Genomic DNA, 23,848 nt, shown 5'->3' with positions numbered 1-23,848 from the left:
TCCCATTTCCTTTTTCACAACATGAAATCATGAAATAGTGGATATAAAACTGCTTTGAAACAAAAAGTTCTATATCAACTATACACCTATAATATATCACTGCAATTACACAGAAAATGTTGCTAACCACTTCTCCTCCCACATATATTTCCCAGAATTACCTTAAAAATTAATAAAAAGATGATCGTGAGGCCCATTTCATTCAAATGGTCTGTAAACACTATCCACATTTATGAAATAATCATCACATATACTGGTAATTGCATAAAACTGCTTAGCATTTGTAAAGTACTTTTAACTTGTGAAAGCACTTTCAAATTCATTGTTTCATTTTGTCTTCATAACACTTCTATGAGTATCTCCGCGGAGAGGACTGTCTTATTCTCCTTAAGATCAATGCCATAGAATAGGCAATCAATAAATGTTTATGGAATGAATACATGAATTAAAGGATAGAAGAATACGTGGATCGGGTGGAGGTGTAAATGAAGAAAACAAGTAGTCTGTTATGTATTTTTAGGGTAGTTTTTTGCAATATATAATCTGTCTCTCCATTCTATATTTACAATGTTTTAGATGGCTAGGTGTACAATCCTGTCCTTATTCTTCTCTGTTATTATAGTTTTAGGGCTGTTTCTTTTTTGATTTATATTGCATTCCTACCTTTAAGAAATCCTAATTCAGGATAATTTGTATAGCAGAATTCAACTCAGATATGATGAGATTCTCGGAGTGTTTCCATAAATGGGTGAAGAACGCAGAAATGCCTGCACTTATTCTTGTATATTTTTTTCTTTGCTTATTTTATTGACCATTCTAATCCAGCATCTCTATTTAATTTTATTTCAGCCTCTTTTTTTATTCAATTTCTTGATCTTTCACAGATTTCCGATGAGTCCATTTCAAGCATTCCTTGACTTTTACTTTTGGAATATCTAGGCCCCATTGGTTTGGTTCATATTGTTTCAATTCCTTCTAGCTTTATATCTACCAACCAACACCCACCACTACCCTCTTCCATTTACCCTGAAACATGCTATGAAAACTATGAAGGGCACATCAAAATATCTTAGACTCTGGTGGTCTCAGTTGCTTGAATTTTCTTTTTTTTTCTCTGCTTTTATCTCCCCAACCTCCCTGCCCCCCGTACATAGCTGTATATCTTAGTTGCAGGTCCTTCTAGTTGTGGGATGTGGGACGCCGCCTCAACGTGGCCTGAGGAGCAGTGCCATGTCCATGCCCAGGATCTGAACCCTGGGCTACCGCAGCGGAGCGCGCGAACTTAACCACTCGGCCACGGAGCCAGCCCCTGAATTTTCTCCAAATTCTCTATGGTCACCTTGTTATGTTACTTGCCACGCCTAATGCCTAAATTTTCCTGTACTAATGCTCCCATAACTAAGGCAAAACTTATCTTTCAAATTGGAAGTGATTCAAAATAATCCACTGATCAGAACTGCCGTGACCGACTGTTTGCAGTAGTAAATCACAGCAACAAATTTAATGTTTTCCTTTGAATGTTTTAAGTTGAATCTCATTACAGAATTGCTCATTATAAGTATTTTATCTTTAAGTATACGTCCCTGTAGGCTGCTTAGAAGACAAAATAATGTTAGTTACACAATTTCCATTTACTGTGTATTTATTTTGGACTTTGCAGGAAAATGCAATTCTTTGTTTTTATTGACTAAAGAATCTTTGTCAATAATTAAGACAGAGCTAGAGTTGTAGTATGTCCTACAGTATAGTAATCCCCAGGACTCTCAGTATCATGTATAGAATACAATGGCACACTACATAATCAGCATTCAGTACATATTTATCGGGTACCTACTATGTGTTAGGAATATCTGTTAAAGTTGATATAATTGATCTATCCTTTATATATTTATCATGCCAACATTACATAAGACATTATTCTAGGCTAATGAATATAAACAGGGAAACTAGACAATCATCATGTTACTAAATACATATATGGAGCTTTCTAGCACTTCAGAATGAAGCAGCTAGAATTCCTACAGTTAATTTGTACATTTGAGTTCAAAAGGTCATTGTATTAGCCCTTATAGCTAACAGATTATGTGTAAAAATAAGAAAGAAATTGATTTTAAAAAGTAGGAAAAGAAAATCTAATGAAAACCTCCAATACAAATATGTTGGTGTTTGCAATATATAGCAACAGGGGAGGTAAAGTGCACATGCCTTGTTTTTAATCTTAAGAAACAAGGATTTTATAATTGTTGCTTTGTCACTGATATGATCTTTGATTCCTTTTGCAAGGAAATAGTAGGGAACCCAGTGATGGTCCTATGTTTCATGAAAAAAAAATACTGGTTATCACAGCAAATAGATTCTGTTCACCATCATTGAATTGAAATCTATTCCATTGCTTTACAATGTGAGCAGAGTCATGAACTCACGGTTTAGGGACATTTCCATTCTAATTACATTGTGTTCTTACCCATTATGAAGTCACCAAAATCTATTAACCTGTCTATTGATGGAACCATATGCGTTCTCTATTTAATTTCTTCACAATGAGTTATTTTGCCGTGGAAGAATGTTGGCTTTCAAGTTAAAAGTAATGTATTTGATGATATACTATCTGTTTGAACGTAGCCAAATCTCTGAGCCTCTTTGGGCTTTGGTTTCTTCAACTGTCAAAAAGGGATAATGATAATAGTAGCCCTACTTTACAGGATTTTTGTGATAAAGGGAATAGTAGGGGTGAAACTGCTTTATAAACTAAACTGCTAGACAAATCTGAGCCTCCAAGGAAATGACCCACAATATTTTTTCTCTTTTTCCAAGTCTTGGATCTACTAAGGAGAGTCCAACACATGAATTAGAAAGCAAAGGAAGGCAATAACACCTAAATTGCTCATCAAATACTTTTAAGTACGTACTAATCAAAATCCCCAAGAAAGGGCCCGAGCATTCTTACCACCACAAATGGCAATAACACGTGTGTTTTGAAGGGAAGATGAAAGCTCTCCATAATATATCTAATTTCTTTGTACGTCTTTTTGTGGCTCCTGGAGGCCATTAGCATTAAATATAAAAATATCTAAGACCTACAAACATTACTAAATCTTTAGTGACCAGAATGATTTGTAACAGCAGCATTTACTGACGATGAAGAAGGTCATGCACAGAACAGCTGTTGCATTCAGTCCGTCCACTCTTTAAATTCTTTGTTTAAATCTAAAGTTGTGCTTTAAAAGACAATATTAATTATTTTTTATAATCATACTAACGTATAATACATGCTTCAGTGATATGATCTCTGTCACTTAATTAAACTTCTCTACCTAGTCTTTGCAATAACATTCAAAGATCATTATCAGGAACAAAGCAACAAATCTAAAACCCTTGTTTCCTAAAATTAAAAACAAGGTGCGTGCACTTTCCTCCCCCCACTGCAATATATTGAAAGTAACATTAAACTATTTGGATTGGAAGTTTTTATTAGATCTTATTTTCCTCCTTTTTAAAATCAATTTCTTTGTTCCTTGCACATATCTCCTGTCAATAAAATGAAAAATGATATAGATTTAGGAGGATAGTGGTCTCAATGTAGCATCTCTCATATTATTATTCCAGTATCATCTGTTACAAAGTAAGACCAATTCCCACATCTAATTACAAACAGGATTTCAGAGTCATTAAACAAAATACATTTCCATTAGTGCTGCTGTAAGAAGATAGGGGAAAAAATGAAGATTAGTTCATGCTGCACCTCTGTTTTTCAAGCTTTGAAGATTTAGACCTCTGTACTCACAGACCATAAATTTGTAGAAGATCAGCAAGGTGATAGACATGTGAAAACGATTCATTCTAAACAGTTTAACCGCGCTACTTGCATTTTGTCATTAGATTTTGTTGCACTGCATTTAGTTCGTGTAGTAAATATAGCAAGAAACTGAAAGGCTCCTTTCCTATTAGTTGGCAGGTGCCTGAGGGTATTTCCTTGTGCTCTACAAAGACGTGTTCCTTAGACTTCAAAGTAAATTTGGTACAACAAAGCTTCCATATTAAAACAGATTACTTGCAAGTAGGTAATTTTGATTCAATGAGACAAAGTTTTTTTTTTGTTTTTTGGGTTTTTTTTTGCTGTTAAAACACAGTGCCAGTTCTTAGAATGCAAGGAAGGTTACAGACCAGATAAATCAAGTAAAGGAGATCATGCAATATGCCTAAATGGCTGAAATACAAACTAAGAGGTATATATTTTCCTTCAATGAGTGCATGCAGTTCCCATTAACGTTAATGCATCCAGGGAAGACTATACCGGGAAGCACTGCTGAAGGACTGAGGTACACAATCTAATGCACTTTATTTAGTTACAACTTTTGTTATGGAAAAGTCTGTTCGGGTCGTCCAAAGAGAGCTTTACAGGGTTGCTGTTCACAGTATGTTAAGCCATAGAGCTCATGGAGATCAGAGCTATTCTGAACTGAAGGAAGATAAACGCAATTGATCTGGTTTTACAGGCAAAGGAGAGAGAAGGCTTCTCATTGGGGTTTTTTTTTAACTCTTTCAAGAACAACGACAAACCCAATTCTTCTTCCAGTATATATTATATTAATGCATTTACCCTTTTACTGTGGGGAAAGGGTGTTTTTTGACCAGGGCCATTTTCTTTACCGTATACTCTTGAGATGCACTACATAGCGATTCAGTGTTTTCTAATATGAATGAAGAAGATGTATTCTAGTTATGCTAGAATTCTAGAAAAGAAACAGAGAGTTGACAATGAAACTGTATCTGGATTACTAGTTTTCTAAAATTAATTACAGGCAGTCTCTAAACCAAATGGCTTCCCTTACCTGTGTACAGAACACCTCTCTTGTCCCCTTCTGAAATTAGCGTGCCAGCAATAACCGCTCACCCTATGCACAAAGGTAGAATTCCCACAGCTGGAATTGTCCTTAAATGCCATCTAGTTCCACTTCCTCCTTTTACACATCAAAAAACGGAGGGTCAAGTACAGCAAGAGAATTGCTCAAGGTCTCACAGCTACTTCTTGGCAGAGGTGGTCCTGGAACCCAGATCTCCTAACATCTAATAACTGACTGGTTTACTCATGCGACTTACGTTTACTTATGCGACTTTCTAATTTAATCTCAAATGCACCCTCTTAATTGTCCTCATTCTCAAATTATCCTGGCAGTTCTTGCTTCTTGCTTGAGGGCAGGGCTTCAGCCTTATCAGATGTAATCCAGTAGTCTGCGATCAATACAACCACTTCATCAAGTGCGGTATGTACCAAATGCATTTTCAGAAATAAGTATAACAGATAATGATACCATCCAAAGTGGGAAATAATCAGGAAAACTTTGCTTAGGAGGGACATCTCTGTCTCTTCTTCGCTTTTCTCTTTCCTTTGCTCTCTCACACACAACTCCAGAAGCATTACTACAGTACATGAAATGCTCTTATTAATATACCTGGCAGTTAATTCCAAAAGTAGACATAGCTCAGAAGTGGAGTAAAAAAGAGGAAAAGGAGAGGATAGTTAGAAAATACCAAGAGACAAAGGAGCTAAGCAAAAGTGGTAATTTAGACCTAAGACCATTCCACAGGTAGATCGAAAATATTCATTTAGCTCCCTGAGTGTTTCGCTTATTGTGAATTTGTCAGTAGAAATAGCAGATAATGGTGCTGATGATTTTTTGAAAATAAAAAGGTGTAAATTGATGCTCTTCCCAAAGGAGTCATCTACATACTGCAAAACTCACAAGAACTAACGAAAAGAAAGTTTAACCATCTACATGCCAAAGTATGCACATCTCCCCCCATAGAAAGGCAAGGGGTCCAGGAAACAGGGAATAACATGTGTTCTATAAATTACTCCCATTAATTATTTCCAGTGGTAGCAATATCAGAAGGTTTATAATTTTCTACCAAAGTATGGTACAATTTTAAATTAGACTACCTCATTAGCAATTCAACTTCTACAAACTATCTGGACAGACTTTTCCAAAATATAGATGATAACTAAAATCTTATTTTTCTATTCTGTGCCATTACTGCTAGTTAGATAGTCATATGATTTTTCCTTCATTGACTATAAATTAGCAGCTAATAAGGAGTAGAAGATTTTTATTAACCTGTTTTCTGGTGGAGAGACAATTAAACACATAAATGCAAAGCCACTTACAGAGAAAAGTCGGGGTACAGCAGTAGCATAGAAAGCACACTAGGCTCACTAGACAGAAGATTTTGTCTCTATTACTACTAATTTTCTCCTGTTAAACCATGTAATCTTAAGGAGGGCACTTGATTTGTTTGTATCTTTCTTTTCTCTTCCATGTAATAAGAAGAGTATTTGCCTCACAGGAGTAATAGAAGGACATCAGGAGGTCAAGAACTATATTTTGGCAATATGGTACTAGAGAGATGCCACCACTGTGTATTCAATACAATTATTAAAAATTCTGATATGGGGCCAGCCCCATGGTGTAGTGGTTGGGCTGGGAGTGTTCCACTTTGGTGGTCTGGGGTTCATGGGTTTGGATCCCAGGCGTGGACCTACACTGCTCATCAGTCATGCTGTGGCAGTGACCCACAGGAAAAACAGAGGAAGACTGGCACAGATGTTAGCTCAGGGCTAATCTTTCTCAAGGAAAAAAAGAGAAAGACTGGCAACAGATGTTAGCTCAGAGCGAATCTTCCTCACACACACACACAAAAAGCTGATATGTATAGTACCTTGTATACTCATTTTTATACTAGTATAGCGTAAAACTTTCCATGTATGTAAATGGTATGCTAGTGTGGTTAAAGCACTAAAACAAAGTGTATCCTCCCATTTTTTTGAGAGGAAAATGCTTAAGAAAATACTTTTTTCATGGGATAAATGTGTAAAAATAATATCTACCTTAACAACTCCAAAACACCCCTGGGAAACCTGCACAGCACTCACAAAGATGAAAAAGTCTTTCTTTAGTTTTGTCATCTTTACTCCAACACTAAAATAACAGCCTAGACATTTTGCTTTTTTAGAATAAAAGACCTACCTCTTTTGCCTTTTGAAGCACTTGAAAATTTAAAAGAGAAAAATTCAAAAGTGCTGACCGTGTAATAGCTGACTATTCATGGCGGGTGTAGACATGAAAGGTTACAATATGGATCTGTGCCTACGCATTTCTTTTCAACTTGAGCATCCTCCTCCTGCTTCTGCTAACTCGGCAATCATGCAGCTGACAGATTTCTGGTTTTTTTTAAATAATGCATGGGCTTTTCTTTTAACATGTCAGTGCAAAAGTATCAATTCTGCTCCAGTGTCATTCGTGATGCTGATTTGACTTGACAGCATTCCATTAAACCAATGAGTTTTTCCCCTCCTGATGGTTCTTTAAATATTCCTCTGAGTGATGTATTTGTGGTTTTTTAAACAGATTGTGAAGGATGTTTGCATTTATGAGAAAACTCCATGGCAGGTACAGTCGGAAAAAAGGCACAACAACAATAGAACTTTATAACTGGACACTTTTCTCCATTCTCTTGATTCCTCAAACATCACCACTCCTCCCTCGCTCCCCAAAAAAGGTCTATACTCGAAATATTTGAACTTCCTAAGGAAATACCACTGCAGTATTTAATACTGCTTGATATCTCTTTTGGAAAAACACATTTATTAAATCATGCATGTTAACTTCAGAGTCTACACAAGGAAAACAAATGCTTTGTTCCTCTCTCAGTGCTTTATGGGAGCAGGTATGATCTTGAGTACAATGCATTGATGTTCCATTGATTATATCCCAGCAAGATGAAGCAGTCTAAAAGCCAGAAAGTTTGAAGGGAAGAGCATTTGTGCTCTATTTTTACAATGAGATATATATTTTTTATAGAAGCTACTGTCCCATAAAATGCAAGCCTTGAGCATCTGGAGAAAAGAACTTTTGCCTCCTGGTTAAAAAATGATTTAGATGCAAATAAGTCCTGGGGGTTTCTAGAGGTTTCTCTGCACATTTCTGCAAGCCATTTAAGATAAATTTTGGGATCTTATAATGATCACCTAGACGAGGCACTTGTAACCATTCATGACCCAGTTAGTGAGGCTTGATTCATAAAGAAAAAGAAACATGATCTGAGAATGCATTAGGTAAAGTAGACATGGACTCAATTTGCACGTGGGGAATAATACCTGTGAAGTGACTTTCATTTTCGTGGCGAGAAAGGAACTTAGGCATCTTCAATAAAACTTAGAAATACCCTTCCTTAGGAAATGTTGTGGGTTCAGAAAAGAACAAGGTAAAATGTGAAACAGGCAGAGTAAGTGTTTGGGCTCCTAACCTTCAGTTCTCTTTTTTCCCGGTTGTACACAATCTCTATCCCTTAGGCTTTGCCCAGGGAAGTCCCACCTCTCATCAGCACCAACTCTCACACTTTCATTCACACTATGATGTAAACAACTAATAAGTGTGAAAATTTTAATATACTGGGGAGCTTTGAAATGAACTTCATACTTTGCATTAGACATGTACTAGGAGAGTTAGCAATGGCAGAAATACCGTGATTTCCCAGAGTCCACGAAGTCATCTTACTTACAGATAAGGCCAGCTCTGATCAAGTGTCTTATATTACTTGATTAATTGAATGTAACTTTGCTAAAGGAAACAAGCTCTTTGGGAATCCATGCCCAATCAACTTCTCTCAGTAAGTCAGAAACCAAAACTCTCACACATGAGTGAAATCAATATTTCCTACAGTGAGTGCCTACATTAAGTTTCCATGTTGAGTTTCTACCCTGAGACTCAGTGGCCTTAATTGAGATTTCTAGAAAATTTCTCCAACTGTATTCTTCTTTTATTCCCAGAGAGCTACTGATTTTCACTGTGTGTACTCAGGTTTTTTTCCCCTTCGCCTCATATTTTACTGCTTAATTACTTATTAAGAAAATTTAAGAAGAAATATATTGAGAGTATTTTGATAAATAACTACTTATCTTATGTGTAAGCATTATCCTTTTATCATTAACATGATATATGTGTTTATATACAGATAAAGAATATATGTATGTGTGTAATACGTAAATATAAATACGTGTGTGTGTAATTTTTGGTCTAATAATTTCGTTGAAATGGCTCCTATTTAACTGCTTGAAGGTTTAAGATTAAGGTCTAACTCTCCATAATAAGCAGAGAGAGAAAGGAAAAGCCCTAAGAGGACATAACTGAATCCATGAACAATGTATCTTAAGATATTTCAGCCAGTGACAAACACCCAATTCAGGGTTTCTTCTTGTCTTGTACTTGTATTTGTTCTATTTTTGCAGGAGAGTCTTGCACCACCCTCCCCCCACCCCTGGAGCCAAAAAGGCATGCCTTTATCCCTGCTGGTAGGACTCTTCCCACCCTTCTTTGGCTAACATTTTTCCCTCTGAACAATCTTACCTCCACCCATGACCTGTACCGAGGGTTAGAATGCCAGGCTAATTTTAGGAGGTTTGTATTGGTTTTGATGACGATACTGTTATGATGATCCCTTTGTGGTACTATTTATTTCCCTGTTGTATACTGATATACTCTAAGCTTTAGAAAAGTCAGAGGTCAATTCCTCTCTCCCTACATCAACCAAACTATCAGATTTCACTTCTTAAATTCTCTTTAAAGCCACAACCTTTGCTCTTCTTAACATTCTTGGGGGCACTGGAGTTTCTGCTACTCAGCAGGATCAGCTTGCCTCTAAAAAGGGGAATTACAACGTTGGAATGTCACAAAATTTGCACAACAAAGACCATAGAGTGCAGAGTACCTAGGAAATGCAGGACAAATTAAAATCTAAGTTTTGAAACCAATTTGTGCATATATAACCTGCAAATTTAACTTTGAGAATGTAAAATGTTGTAGCCACTTCGGAAAACAGTTTGGCTTTTCTTCAAAATGTTTCTCACTCATAAGTAGAAGATAAAAATGACAAAAAAAAAAAAACACAGAGCATTGGAGATTGGACTGGTGGTTACCATTGGGGAAGCGGGGAGGGGGGAGGGCAAAAGGGGTGATTAGGGTCACATGTGAGGGGATGCACTATAATTAGTGTTCGGGTGGTGAACATGATGTAATGCATACAGAATTCGAAATATGATGTACATTCGAAAAAATAAAAATTAAAAATAAATAAATAAAATAATAAATAAAAAAATAAAAGAATAAAAAAAAACAAAAAAAAATGTTAAACACAGAGTTACCATTTGACCAAGCAATTCCATTTCTAGGTATATACCCAAGAGAAATGAAAACATATGTTCACTAAAAACTTGCACATGAACATTGATAGCAACATTATTTATAATGGGCAAAAAGTGGAAACAACCCAAACGTCTATCAACAGATGAATGGTGAAACAAAATGTAGTATATTCACATGATGGAATATTATTCAGGCATTAAACGGAATGAAATACTGATAAATGCTACAACATGGATGAACCTTGAAAACATTATGTCAAGTTAAAGAAGTCCGATCTAAGAGGTCACATATTGTAAGATTCTATTTATATGAAGTGTCTAAAATAGGCAAATCCATAGAGACAGTACAACGCATGGGTAGATTAGTGATTCCCAGGGGCTGGGGGTTGGGGGGAAATGGGGAGTGACTCTTAATGGATATGAGAATTTTTTTGAAGATGATTAAAAATTTCTGAAATTAGGTAACGATGATAGTTGCACAAATCTGTGAGTATACTAAAACCACCGAATTGTATACTTTAAAAGGGCGAATTGTGTGGTATGTGAATTATACTTTAATAAAAAATTCATTTTGCATCAACCTGGATGGACCTTGAGGGCATTATGTTAAGTGAAATAAGTTAGATGGTGAAAGACAAATACTGTACGATCTCACATATATGCAGAATATAAAACAAACAGACAAACAAAAAGCTGAGCTCACAGATACAGAGAACAGATTGGTGGTTGCCAGAGGCAAGGAGTGGGAGATGGGCAAAACAGGGGAAGGGGGTCAAAAGGCACAAACTTTCAGTTATAAAATAAATAAGTCATGGGGATGTAGTGTACAGCATGGTGACTATAGTTCATAACTCTGTATTGCATATCTGGAAGTTTCTGAGAGAATAAATCTTAAAAGTTCTCATCACAAGAAAAAAATTTTTTATAAGTATGTGTGGTGACAGATATTACAGATATGTATGGTGATCAGATTTATTGTGGTGATCATTGTGTAATATATGCAAATGTTGAATCTTTATGTTGTACATCTGTATCCATACATCTATATTAGTATCAAACTAATATAGTGCTATATGTCAATTATATCTCAATTAAAAAAAGGTTAGATAAGTTTTCTAGTTCCAAAGTGCAGAAAAAAGTATTTGCACTTGATAAACTAATGTTAATTTGAGTGACAAAATAAGAAACTTTCTGAACATTTGCTTTCAAAATTTTTTCTGTATAATAAACGCTGCTTTTGCAAGACGAAAACAAAGACAAAAAAATTCACTTTGGATGCTAGAAAACCTTTAAACTTTCCAATAAAGACACAAGTATTTATTGAACTTGGGTTTAGGGCACGCAATAGGTTCACTGCATACACTGGTCATATTCATACTGCAGTTTTGATGATAACCAAGTGTCATGGAACCATAGAGAATTAGAGTTTAGAAAAAATAGTGACTATTTCCAAGTCCTCTACACTAATACGTTTACTAAATGTGAACATTTATTAAATATGGAAGAATATTTAATGAGCCCAACTCCACATAAAACTTTATGCATATTAAACTTCCCTTTATAATGAAACTAGAAACACACATGACAATGCATAATGACTATTATTTTAATTTTTAGATACACATATACTCAAGAGATAGATAAATGCTGTAAATCAGCTTTTGAAATCTGCACTGTAATAAGCAAGTTGAATTTTTTGTCAAATTCCAATAAATTCACAAATGACCTATTTTAAAATGATAAAATAGACCAGTAGTTTATTGTAAACCCCATTTACGAACATAGTCTCCCAGATAACACATATATGACAACTCATTTGCAATAATGTCTCCAAAGATTTTAGAGACAGGAACTAAAATTCTATTTTTCTTGATCCAGTTTAACAACCATTGCTTATATTTTCCTTTTCTATTATTTTTCACCTGCTTGCATTTCATCTGTAAGGAAAACATGTGTTTCCTAGAAGATACTGCAAATCAATTTGCAAATACCTTGAAGAGGACAGTATGCTGGGTAACACCCAGCATGGCTTCCTAAAGATCAAGTCTTGTCAGACGAATCTAATCTCCTTCTGTGACAGAATGACAGCCTAAGAAATAGAGGGGAAGCAATAGATGTAATTTATTTTGACTTTATCAAGGTTTTTGAGACCAGTGTGAACAATTGGCTCATCAATAAACTGTGAAAATCCAAGCAGGTCACACACCTGGAGAGAGTTCCCAGGAGGCAGGAGAGGGGCACTCAAAGTGGTCAGCCATGGATCAACGTCAGTTTGGGGCGACAATACAAAATATCTCTGAGATCCCAATGGCAGGTAAACATTTATATCAGTGCCCTGAACATGGACATAGGTAAATTTTGATCAGGTGACGCTAGCCTAAACCTTCTGATGATGGGTTCAGAACCTGAAGTGACATCACTAAATGGAAGGCTCAATAAGAAATAGGTGGTATGGAATGTCAGAGCACCAGATTCAGGAGAGTACTCATTAGGTGAAAACAATACAAACGGATGATGGGGACAGAAAGATGATCTTCAAGAACCATAGAAATGAAGATTAGAATTCAAAGGCAATAATGATTATCTCAAACACCTTTATTGTAACTAAGGCACAAAGAGAGGAGAGGACTTGTTCAAAATCACAGTAGAAAACTGTAGCAGAACTAGGTATTTAGAATTAATGTACAAAAACACAGAAATGCTAAAGGAGCATAACACATAGGAACCAAGACAGTAGATCCAACACTGGTTAGCTCCTTCCTCAGAAGTGGAGTTCCGCCCCTTGGTCTAACGATGGTCTAGTTAGGGGCAGGAGGAAGCTGGAGTATTAACAAGCAAGACACAGAATGATTATAGGTTGGCAAATAAGATCAATAAAGAAAGATCACATCATTTCAGATTATTTATTGTGAAGAAAAGATAATGCTTAGGCTTAACGTGGAGGTGTTTTTACACAAACTGCCTTAATAACACTGATAAAACAAGAAGTTCTTAATCCTCTACATGAGTAAGCTATTAAGAGTAGACAAAATAAATAATCCCCCATTAGTGAGAGTTGCTTACTCCTGGAATAAGTTTTCAGAAGAGTCTTTAAAAATACAATGGGTTCTCCTGACTTACGTTCCTTTTTAAGGGGCCGTAGGCACAGAAGAAAGATGGACAGAGTGATAAAAGTTTACAATTCTATGGGAAAAGCTGTCTGAAACAGTTCTTGGTACCAGGATCTAATAAAAACAAGCATGCCTCACTTGATTCTCTGGAAACATCTTGTTCCGTATCTAACGAGGTGTTTGGATAACATAAAGAAAAAAGGTAACCTTGGGATTTTCCAATTGAATTTTGTAAGTTAATCAACCATATATACTTTAGTTCTTTCCACTATAAACTATATTTTCTAAAGGGTAAAATACTCAACATCTGCTCAGAAGCTAAACACAAAAGTCAGAACAAGCAGGGACTCAGAGGATAAAGATTTACATGGTTATCATCTTGGATTCTCCAGAGGAAGTCATTGTGCTCAGTTCTCCCTGAAATAAGCAATGCAGTTGAAACATACTCCATTTGTTTCTACAAGTAAATGGGCGACCCTTGAAGTCTTTGTTGTAGTTAAAAAAAAAAAAAGACCTGCTGCTGTATAACTATATTTCTGATTTGACAGCTACAATTATAATCGTTCAGGCGTCTATTTCCCACAAACTCTCCACAGCCATAACCTTTAGTGATTAATTATAAAGCTCCAGGAGCAATAGTACACAGACTAATTTCCTAAAACAATAAAAGACAGAATTTCTCATTTGGAGCTAAATGAAACACGAACAGGTTGTTATTCATGCTGAAATCTTGATGCAGAGTCATGGTGCAGCCATTAAAGGAGCTATTAAACAAAACCTCGAATCAAAGAAACTATAGGTCTGTCTTCAAAAGAGAAAATGCTGTTCTTGCCTAAGAATCTCCCAACTTCTATGTTTGCTTTTCCTTTTCAAGTCTAATGTTCTTAATTTTATTTTCTTCCTTTCCTGCCTCTACTCTCATAGAATCATCCAAAAATATCAATTTTAAACAAGAGGAGATATAAGAATTCAGGGAAGGAAAATTCCTATTCGCTTACATTCAAACATCTCAACTAAATTCAGGCTTCCTGTCCTGCTTGTTTCAGGATATGTCAATAGATTTGAAAATTACTTTAAGTCATGGAACATGTGCTCTTTGGCTATCCTGATTGGTTTTTTGAAGAACAAAATGTGCAATGGCTGATCTCATACTCTCTACGAAAATGTTACATGTCTGTACATTTTCCTGTTGAGTTTAAGTTATGGAGAAGATGATGTTTCACTCCATATTTTGCCAAAACCTATCACAAATGAAAAACCAGGACTTCCACAATGAAATGCCAAGAATCAAGTGGGTAATAGGGGTTGGGATAAGAAGTTATGAGAAAAGTGCAGAGAAAATAAAATGTGAATCTTTTTTAAACGACAAGTTAGGTAAATATATTAACCTCAACACAGACTTTTAATTGAACATTTAATATATTTTTACAGCTGCCATACTTTGCCTCTTGGGGATTTAGCAACTAATAACAATGATAAAATTGAATAGCAATCCTGCCACAATATAGCATTTAAAATAGAGCATGCTCCTTCTGAAATTGAAAAAAGTCTCCTTCTTTTGAGTTTCCTGGCTATACAGATGATTGTGAAAATGGCTTATAAGAGCCAAAAATCTTTCTCTGAAGAGAAACATTCACATGACCACAGATAAATGGGATGAAGAAAGATTATTCATTTCTATTTACAATTTTACCTTATAAAAATAAATGCTGCCCATGAGTGAAAAATAAGAAACATTCACTCAGATTGATTTGAGAGCTGAGATCTGTCATTGAGCTTATACTTAAAAAATGATGGAAAGTTCTAAAATTTTTCATCATTTGGAATATTTGTGGGTTTAGCATATTTTTAAGGCTCAATTAATTGGACCCAGTTTCAGAACTCCAAAAATTTCTTTTCTATGCCACACTTGATTTAGGAGAAAGATAACATCATGAAAGAAAACCTATCAGAGATATAGTCGAAATAGTAAAGCCCACAGTAGATCCTAAGGTCAGGTCAAGTCTGACCTGAGGTCCAGTACCTATCTTGTAAATAGAACTTTGGTCAGTCTAAATTAAGGACAATCTCCTTTATCAGCTGCATCTCCATCTCCAGGCTTATTGATTGAGACTTAATATTAAGGAAAGAAATTCCATTATATACCTTAGACCATACTGGAAAATCAATTCAAACATGGGAGGCATAATGTTATAGCAGAAAGACCAGTGCCACCTCTTTCGTTACTTAGCTTTGTGACCACAAATAAGTCAATTTCTTACCCTCCGCATATCATCTGTAGTATGAAGGGGTTGTACTTAATTATTTCAAGTCACTTAGATCTCTAAAATGTAATTTTAGAAATAATTGTCAATAAGATTGTAAACAAGTGCTTAATAATTAACCTAAGAATGCAATTAATCAAAATTTTCTAGTTATCAAACATAATATTTCCTCAAGCCAAATCCTCAACTATTACTTAACTCCTAGAGACAGGCTGAGAGCTCTGAGAACAGCTATTTGAAAACTACTGCCCTGGGGAATCAACTGTACAGTCTCCCTAACATCATTCAAGGCCATCCATTTTATCATTTTCACTTTCACATCCTTCAAAGACCAGTTCAAATGTCACATCCTACACTTAAATTCCTTCTTGATTCTTATTCAGAAGAAATTTCCTCTTTCTCTATATTCTTACAGTACTCTGTTCCTCTCATTGCTTTTATCACAGTCCATCTCAGAGTATAGTCATTTATATATTGAATCATTTTTTATTTTCTTCTCCTAGATCATACGCACTTGAAAACCAATGATTTTGTCTTTTCATAGTGTCAACATATTGCCTTTTTTATTGCTGGAATATTGCCCATTGTGGATGAAAACTGAATTTAGTTAAGAATCATATTCAAGAATTACTCTCATCTCTGATGTGGCTTATTAATAGTCACTAGCCACAAGGCTTATTTCATTCACATACTGGACCTTAATGGGACATCTAATATTTGCTAGTCACTTCAACTATACTACTGGAATTCTGTGTAACCAAAGCTGAAATAACCACATTACATCATAATCTAATGCTCAGCCTCTAGGTAACCACACAAACTATATAAAACATTCAATATGTTTTTCTCATATGATACCTCACAACCGACTTGATTGAATATTATTACTGCCTTGACTGATTCTCCTTTGCCTAATTGAATCTCGTACCTATCTTATAAATAGAGCGTTAGTGATTCTCCGATATCTAGCTTTTCTTTTGTTTGAATGTCTGATTTCCCATTTCTACTTGAACCAAAAACATTCTGGAAGACCATGCCCATAAACAGTAATCAGATCCTAAATGCTGTTAACTGATATCTCCCTTGTCAACATCTACCTGTTCCTTTCCCTTCATGGAAGGAACTAAAGTAAATCAAAGGTTATAACCATAGAAATCAAACAAAAGAGAAATCAAGCCCAGTCTTTGATCTCAAACAAGTTAAAGAACATAACAAGTTTAAATCCTGAGATAGGATACCAAAAGGACATCAAAGATATACTAATCCCTGGATTATCGAAAATTTTCAGGTCTAAAATTCTTGATATGGATTTCCATTTGCAAATGATCACTTGTGAAACTGTAGCTTATTATTTTCCAGTGAGCAGAGATTTCACTTCTCCAATTTTTTCCACAGGTACTGAAGTATAACTGACAGAAATTTTATATATTTAAGGTATACACTTGATGATTTGATATATGTATACAGTGTGAAATAATCACTTTAGTTAAGTGAATTAAGATATTCATCACTTCAAGTATAGAAATACAGTATTGTTAACTATAGTCACATTGTTGAATATTAGATCTCCAAAACTTATTCATCTTGCGTAACTCAAACTTTGTACACTTTGACTAACATCTCCCCATTTCCCCCACTCCCTAGGCCCTGGTAACCACCATTCTACTCTCTGCTTCCATGAGTGAGACTATTTTAGGATCTACATATGAGTGAGATCATGCAGTATTTGTCTTTCTATTCTACTTGTCTATTTTTTTATTGGGCTTTTCATTTATGGCCTTTATGTTGTGAGTTAAGTTTCTTCTATATATATTTTATTGAGAGTTTTAATCATAAATGGATGTTGAACTTTGTCAAATGCTTTTGCTGTATCTATTAAGATAATCATGTGATTTTTTTCTCTCATTTTGTTAATTTTTTATAACACATTGATTTATTTGCATATGTTAAAACAACCTTGCATCCCAGGGATAAATACCTCTTGGTCATCTATGACCCATTCAATGTACTGTTAAATTTTGTTTGATAGTATTTTATCGAGAATTCATGTATCTATATTCATCAGGGATATTGGCCTTTTATTTTTTCTGGTAGTATCCTTGTCTGGCATTTTTATCACTGTAATGCTGGACTTGTAAAATGAGTTTGGAAGTGTTCCCTCCTCTTCAATTTTTGGAAGAGTTTGAGAAGGATTAGAGTTAATTCTTCTTTGCATGTTTGGTAGAATTCACCAGATAAATCATCTGGAGCTGGGCTCTTTGTTGTTGGGAAGTTTTTTTTTTTTTTAACGGCTTTATAATTTTTTAATGCTTTTTTGTCCCTTAATAGTTACATACCATGAAATGCACAAATCTTATCACTCAATGAATCTTATTCAATGAGATTGGACAATGCACATACCTGTGTAACCCAAACCTCTATCAAGACACAGAACATTTCTATTAGCCCAGAAATTTCCCTCATGCCAGTCAATTCCCTCCTCCAACCTACCTCCAGAGGCAAGCACTGCTCTTTTTTCCACCATAGATTAGTTTGACCTGTTCTAGAATGTCACATATGTTGGGGAGTTTGTGATTACTGATTCAATTTCCTTAGTAGAAATTAATCTATTCATGCTTTCTATTTCCTCTTGATTCAGTTTTGGTAGTTGTATATTTCTAGGAATTCATCTATTTTTTTAGGTTATCCAGTTTGTTGGTGTATAATTGTGCCTAATAGTCCTTTGTGAACCTTTATATTTCGGAGGCATCATTGTAATGCTTTCTGTTTCATTTCTGATTATATGTATTTGAGTCGTCTCTCTTTTTCCTTAGTCTAGTTAAGGATTTGTTGATTTCGTTTGTCTTTTTGAAAAATCAACTCAGTTTTATTGATTTTTTCTATTTTTTAATTCTCCATTTGATTTGTTTCTGCTATAATCTTTATTATTTCCTTCCTTCTGCCAACTCTGGGCTTAGTTTGTTCTTCTTTCTTCTAGTTCCTTGAAGTGTAAAATTAGATTGTTTATTTGAGATTTTTCTTCTTTTCTAACATAGGCACTTATCACTATAAACTTCCCTCTTAATAATACTTTTGCTGCCTCCCATAGTCTTGGTAGGTTTTGTTTTCATTTTCATTTGTCTAGAGATACTTTTTAAACTCCCTCTTGATTTCCTCTTTGACTCAATAGTTGTTCAAGGGATTATTGTTTATTTTCCATGTATTCATAAATTTTCCCATTTTCTTGCTGTTATTGATTTCCAGTTTCATTACATTGTGGTCAAAAAGGGTACTTGCTATGATTTCAATCTTTATAATTTTGTAAAGACTTGTTTTGTGATGTAACATGGGATCTATCCAGGAGAATGTTCTGTATGTGCTTGAAAAGATGTGTATTCTGCTGTTGGGTAGAAAGTGCTGTACAGGTCTGTTATGTCCATTTGGTATATTGTGTTGTTCAAGTCTGCTTTTTCTTTATTGATTTTCTGTCTGGATGTTCTATCCATTATTGTAAGTGGGGTATTGAATTCCCCTACTCTTATTGTATTGCTGTCAATTTCTGCCTCCAATCTTTCAATATTTCTTTTATATATTTAGGTGCTCTCATGTTGGGTACACATATATTTATAAATGTTATATCTTTCTATTGAATTGACCTATTTATCAATATAAAATGACCTTTTTGTTTCTACAGTTTAAGACTCAAGTATTTTTTGGCTGATACAATTATAGCCACTCTTGATTTCTTCTGGTTACCATTTGTATGGTGTATCTTTTTCTATCCTTTACTTTCAACCTATGTGGGTCTTTAACTCTAAATTGAGTCACTTATAGACAGCATATCACAGGATCTTACCTTTTCCAGACAGCCACTCAGTGCCTTTTCATTGGTGAGTATAATTCATTTACATTTAAAGTAATTATTGAGAGTTAAGTACTTACTATTGCACTTTTTTTTGTTTTCTGTTTTAAAGTTGCTTTGTCCCTCTCTTCTTCTCTTGCTTTCTTCGTTATTTGTTGATTTATTTTAGTAATCATTTGCTTTCATTCTTTTCTCTTTGTGTATCTATTACAGGTTTTTACTTTCTGTTTAACTTGAGGCTTGTACAAAATATGTACTTATAACATTTATTTTAAGTCAATAACAACTTAACTTTCATTGCATACAAAAACTCTACAGTTCTACTCTCCCACACACACTTTGTGTTCTTGTAGTAGAGTTCGCTTCTTTTTATGTTGTGTATCCATTAACAAATTTTTCTATTTTAAACTTTATATTAGGGTTAAAAGTAATTGATGCACCACCATTATAGTGTTACATTAACCTGCATTTGTCTATATATTTACTTTTACCAGTGAGATTTTTGCATTCATATCATCTTATACTGCTATTTAGCATGTTTTCATTTCAATTTTAAGAACTCCCTTAACATTTCTTGTAAGAAAGTTTTAATGGTGATGAACTCCCTCATTCTTTGTTTTTCTGGGAAAGACTTTATCTCTCCTTCATTTTTGAAAGATAATTTTGCCAGTTATAGTATTCTTGGCTGGCAGGTTTTTTTCTTTCAGTACTTCAAATATATCATCCACCTCTCTCCTGGCCTTCAAAGTTTCTGCTAAGAAATCTGCTTACAGTCTTATGGTGGTTTCTTTATATGTAACAAATCACTTTCCCCTTGCTGCTTTCAAAATTCTCTGTCCTTGACTTTTGACAATTTGATTATAATCTGTCTCAGTGTAGTGTTCTTTGGATTTATTCTATTTGCATATTTTTGAACTTCATTAATTTGAATGTCAATTTTCCTCCCTAGATTTTGGAAAGTTTCAGCCATTATTTCTTTAAATATGTTTTCTTTTCTTTTCTCTCTTTTTTCTCTGTCTTGGGCTCCCATAATGCGTATATTGGTTCTTTTTTGTTGGTATCCCATAAATCCTGTAGATGTTCTTTCAAAACTCTTTTTCCTGTTTCTTCTCTGACTGGAATATTTCCAGTGACCTACTTCAAGTTCACAGATTCTTCCTTCTGATTGATTGAGACTGCTATTGAAACTATCTACTGTATTTTTCCCTTCTTTCATTGTATTCTTCAGCTCCAGAATTTCTGCTTGGTTCTTTTTCATGATTTCTTTTTGTTGAACCTCTCATTTTGTTCATGTGCAATCATGGGTTGTTTAAACATAGGGATACATTCTGAGAAATGCATTGCTAGGAAATTTTGTCATTGTGCAAACTCCATGGAGTGTACTGAAGGGAAACAAAATTTGCCTCTCCCAAATGTGTTTCTTTAACATGAGGATTATTTTAGGCTGATCATTTTTAAGAAAGAAAAGACTCAGACAGGTTTTCTTCTTACCTGCCCCTTAACTGCCTAAGAGAATTCAGATGAAAAAACTTGTCTCAGGAAGCAAGCTGTCACCTTAGCATAACATGTTACAAAACAGCATTGAAGAGGAGGAAAACCGTAGAAAGAGAAACAGTTTGGACTTAACCAGACATGGGATTGAAACAACTCTGCCACTTACTAGCTTTACAACTATGGAAAAAGCTGAACCACGCTATGCCTGTTTCCTGATCTGCAAAATGGGCATATTGAAAATGCCTTTTTTTCTAGGAATTTGGTAAGAGTTAAATTAGTTAACATGGGAGATAGAAGATGAGTAAGTTCTGGGGATCTAATGCACAGCATTTTGATTAGAGTTAATAATACCATATTGTATACTTAAAAGTTGCTAAGAGAATAGATCTTAAATGTTCTCACCACAAAAAAGAAATGATAGTTTTGTGACATAATGAAGGTATTAGCTAACACTACAGTGGTAATCATATTGCAATATATAAGTGTATCAAATCAACACGTTGTATACATTAATCTTACACAATGTTATATGTCATTTATAGCTCAAGAAGAAAATGTTTGGAACTAAAGGAAAAAAACCACAGGGGCTACTTGGTACATGGTAACTGGTAACTTCTCACTGTTATTATTATGCTTTGGCTTAGTGTTAATTTTAGTTTTGCCATTGTGTTGCTTCCAGTTACCATGAATCTAGTAAAAGTCTGCATTTTTTCATTGATTGCTTACTGTGAGTACTGGTTGAAGACCAATTCTCACTCTATAATTCATCATGAACTTTTCAATTTTAGATGAAGAGAGCTCCACTGTATTAAATTCAGACTAGTTTTTCATACTGATTTGATTCAATAATTTCCCTCTTTAATTCTCCTTTACTTTTCCCTCCAAAAGAAGGCCCCACTATGCTTGAACTAGCAGTGTCGAAGAAGAGAGATAAGGCTTCTACCAATCTGCTTGTCACATTATATTAAACTTAACTGCAGAGGTAGATTTGAAACTTATGGTTTCTAAGACCATCTTTGGTTGTCCCTTATTATTCACCACTAAAATTAAGCCATATTTATTTATTTGATTATTTATTTATCCATTCATGTATGTTAATAGTTAAAATCCCGCATACTTCCAAAAGACATCTGAGGGGTGATATTATGATCAAAGCCAAGGTACAATCATCACAGGGTAAAGGAGAAAAAACAAGTAGTCAGAAGCCAGGGGACATTCTACTCTACAGGCGTCTTTCTTTTCTCTTCTCTTCTTCCATCTTTTTTTCTTTGCTTGCTCCTTGTTCTTCCTCTTTTCTTTAACCCCTGCTGATAACGCCTTGAGTCTGCCAGCACCTTCACTTAGCTAAGGAGGTGGTACTCCAGCTGGAGAGACTACAGCCCAGCCAAGGAGGATTCTCATAACCGCCTTTCAGTGTTAAATTACTTAGAGAAAGATGGAGTAAGAAGCCTGTGGTGAAACTGAAGAAGGCAGCCTTTACCAGGCAGAAGGTGCAATAGCTAGCACTCTACAAATTAGAATTTAATCCCACTGCAACAAGACAATGGAGATAACTCAATGCTTCCTGAAATTGGATTCTGACCTGTAATGGTTTTCTAGTTTCAATGTACAAGTTAGAGGGAGGGTTAAGCATTTTTCTGTGGTAATTTCTTATAATCAAAGTATACATATTATCCCCTCCTCCCCCCTCATCCCTCCTCTCTCTCATCCTGGAATAAATCAATAAGAGTCACCTGCCTTGGATTCCTGAAGACACTCACCTGTATTAGAATTAAGATCATCAGGCTCTGATTCGGTCCCATTTTGGCTTCCATTTCCCTGAAGAGTGTTCATAGCCATAAGCTTCATCTTCTGCAGCTTCATCGCCTCAGCCATTGCTGCAGCTGTTATACCTAAAACCAGAATCATTTCTTAATGTAATTGAAAGCTGGATACATTTCATACCAGGCCTACGCTATACAGCACAAGCCAAAAGTAAACCCAAGTCCAATTTGTGAATAATATTCTTTAACAAAGTAATTTTCAACTCCTGTAATTACTCCATCTTAAAACGGACAGTTTGAAAATCTAAAAAAAGCATTGAATGTGAGTCTGATCTCCAATTCAAGACAGAGAGAAACAGTAATGTGAAAATTGTTTGAGAAATTCCAAAACTTTTACTAATGTGTTCTGCTGTCTGTTATGAGCTGCTGACAGTTGTTTTAGACAGAACTCTCCATGTACTAAATACCACCAAAAACAACAGTGTTGGAGGAAGCACTCTGAAATGCTAGAAGGAAACACTTTCTAGTTAATATTCTTGTTGGCACTTCTGCTAGATGATGGACTATCTTCCCTATGAGAGTCACCTTAGGTGAGGGGCAAAAAGACTTCAGGTAGTCTTTCTACCCTTTTACCATTCTCCTTTTACCTTTTACCTTCTCCTTTTACCATCCTTGTACAGTGAGGGATCAAATAAACGAAAGCATGGCAGGCCACCTGGGAAAGTGTGCCAGCCCCTGTAGCATAATTACATTATTGTGTATTACTATAAGGCTATTTTTTTAACTTCATATAATGGTGCAAAGAAGTAGGAATAACCCCCGCTACCCCAAAAAAGTGAGTGCTTAAGTTTGAAATTCTTTCTTCTAGGAAGTCTATATCAGGCAGTATCATGAAAAATACAAGGAAACAGTACTAAAAATAGAACAATCCATACTCCAACAACGCCCCCCAAAAAGTCCAGTAAATTCAACTTAATTATTTTTAGATGGTGCCAAAATCCCTAACCATCTATTAGTGCACTGGTGCCACACGCCAAAACGAAAAAAACATCTGGCAGATTTAAAACAGTATTTTAGAATTCAGTGAAATCCATTCTCCCATGAAAATGCAAATCAAGGAAAAGAAGGCCTATATTGGTTGTTGCAAAAAGAAAACATAACTGCTGTTATTAGAAGAA

General features: G+C 35.1%; 1 protein-coding gene across 8 annotated transcripts in view; it reads right to left on the bottom strand.

Moving 5' to 3' along the window:
- The window catches only part of DACH2 (dachshund family transcription factor 2), a 472,014-nt gene that overhangs the window by 124,293 nt on the left and 323,873 nt on the right, over positions 1-23,848 (bottom strand). For all 8 annotated transcript variants that reach the window (XM_070502515.1, XM_070502518.1, XM_070502517.1 and 5 more), the window contains one exon: positions 22,668-22,799. In XM_070502515.1, coding sequence (XP_070358616.1) covers positions 22,668-22,799 — 132 coding nt within the window. The remainder of the gene's footprint in view (positions 1-22,667; positions 22,800-23,848) is intronic.

Source organism: Equus asinus, chromosome X (genome assembly GCF_041296235.1).
Source record: "Equus asinus isolate D_3611 breed Donkey chromosome X, EquAss-T2T_v2, whole genome shotgun sequence".
Taxonomy (NCBI): domain Eukaryota; kingdom Metazoa; phylum Chordata; class Mammalia; order Perissodactyla; family Equidae; genus Equus; species Equus asinus.
This window is presented reverse-complemented; position numbering and strand designations above follow the sequence as displayed.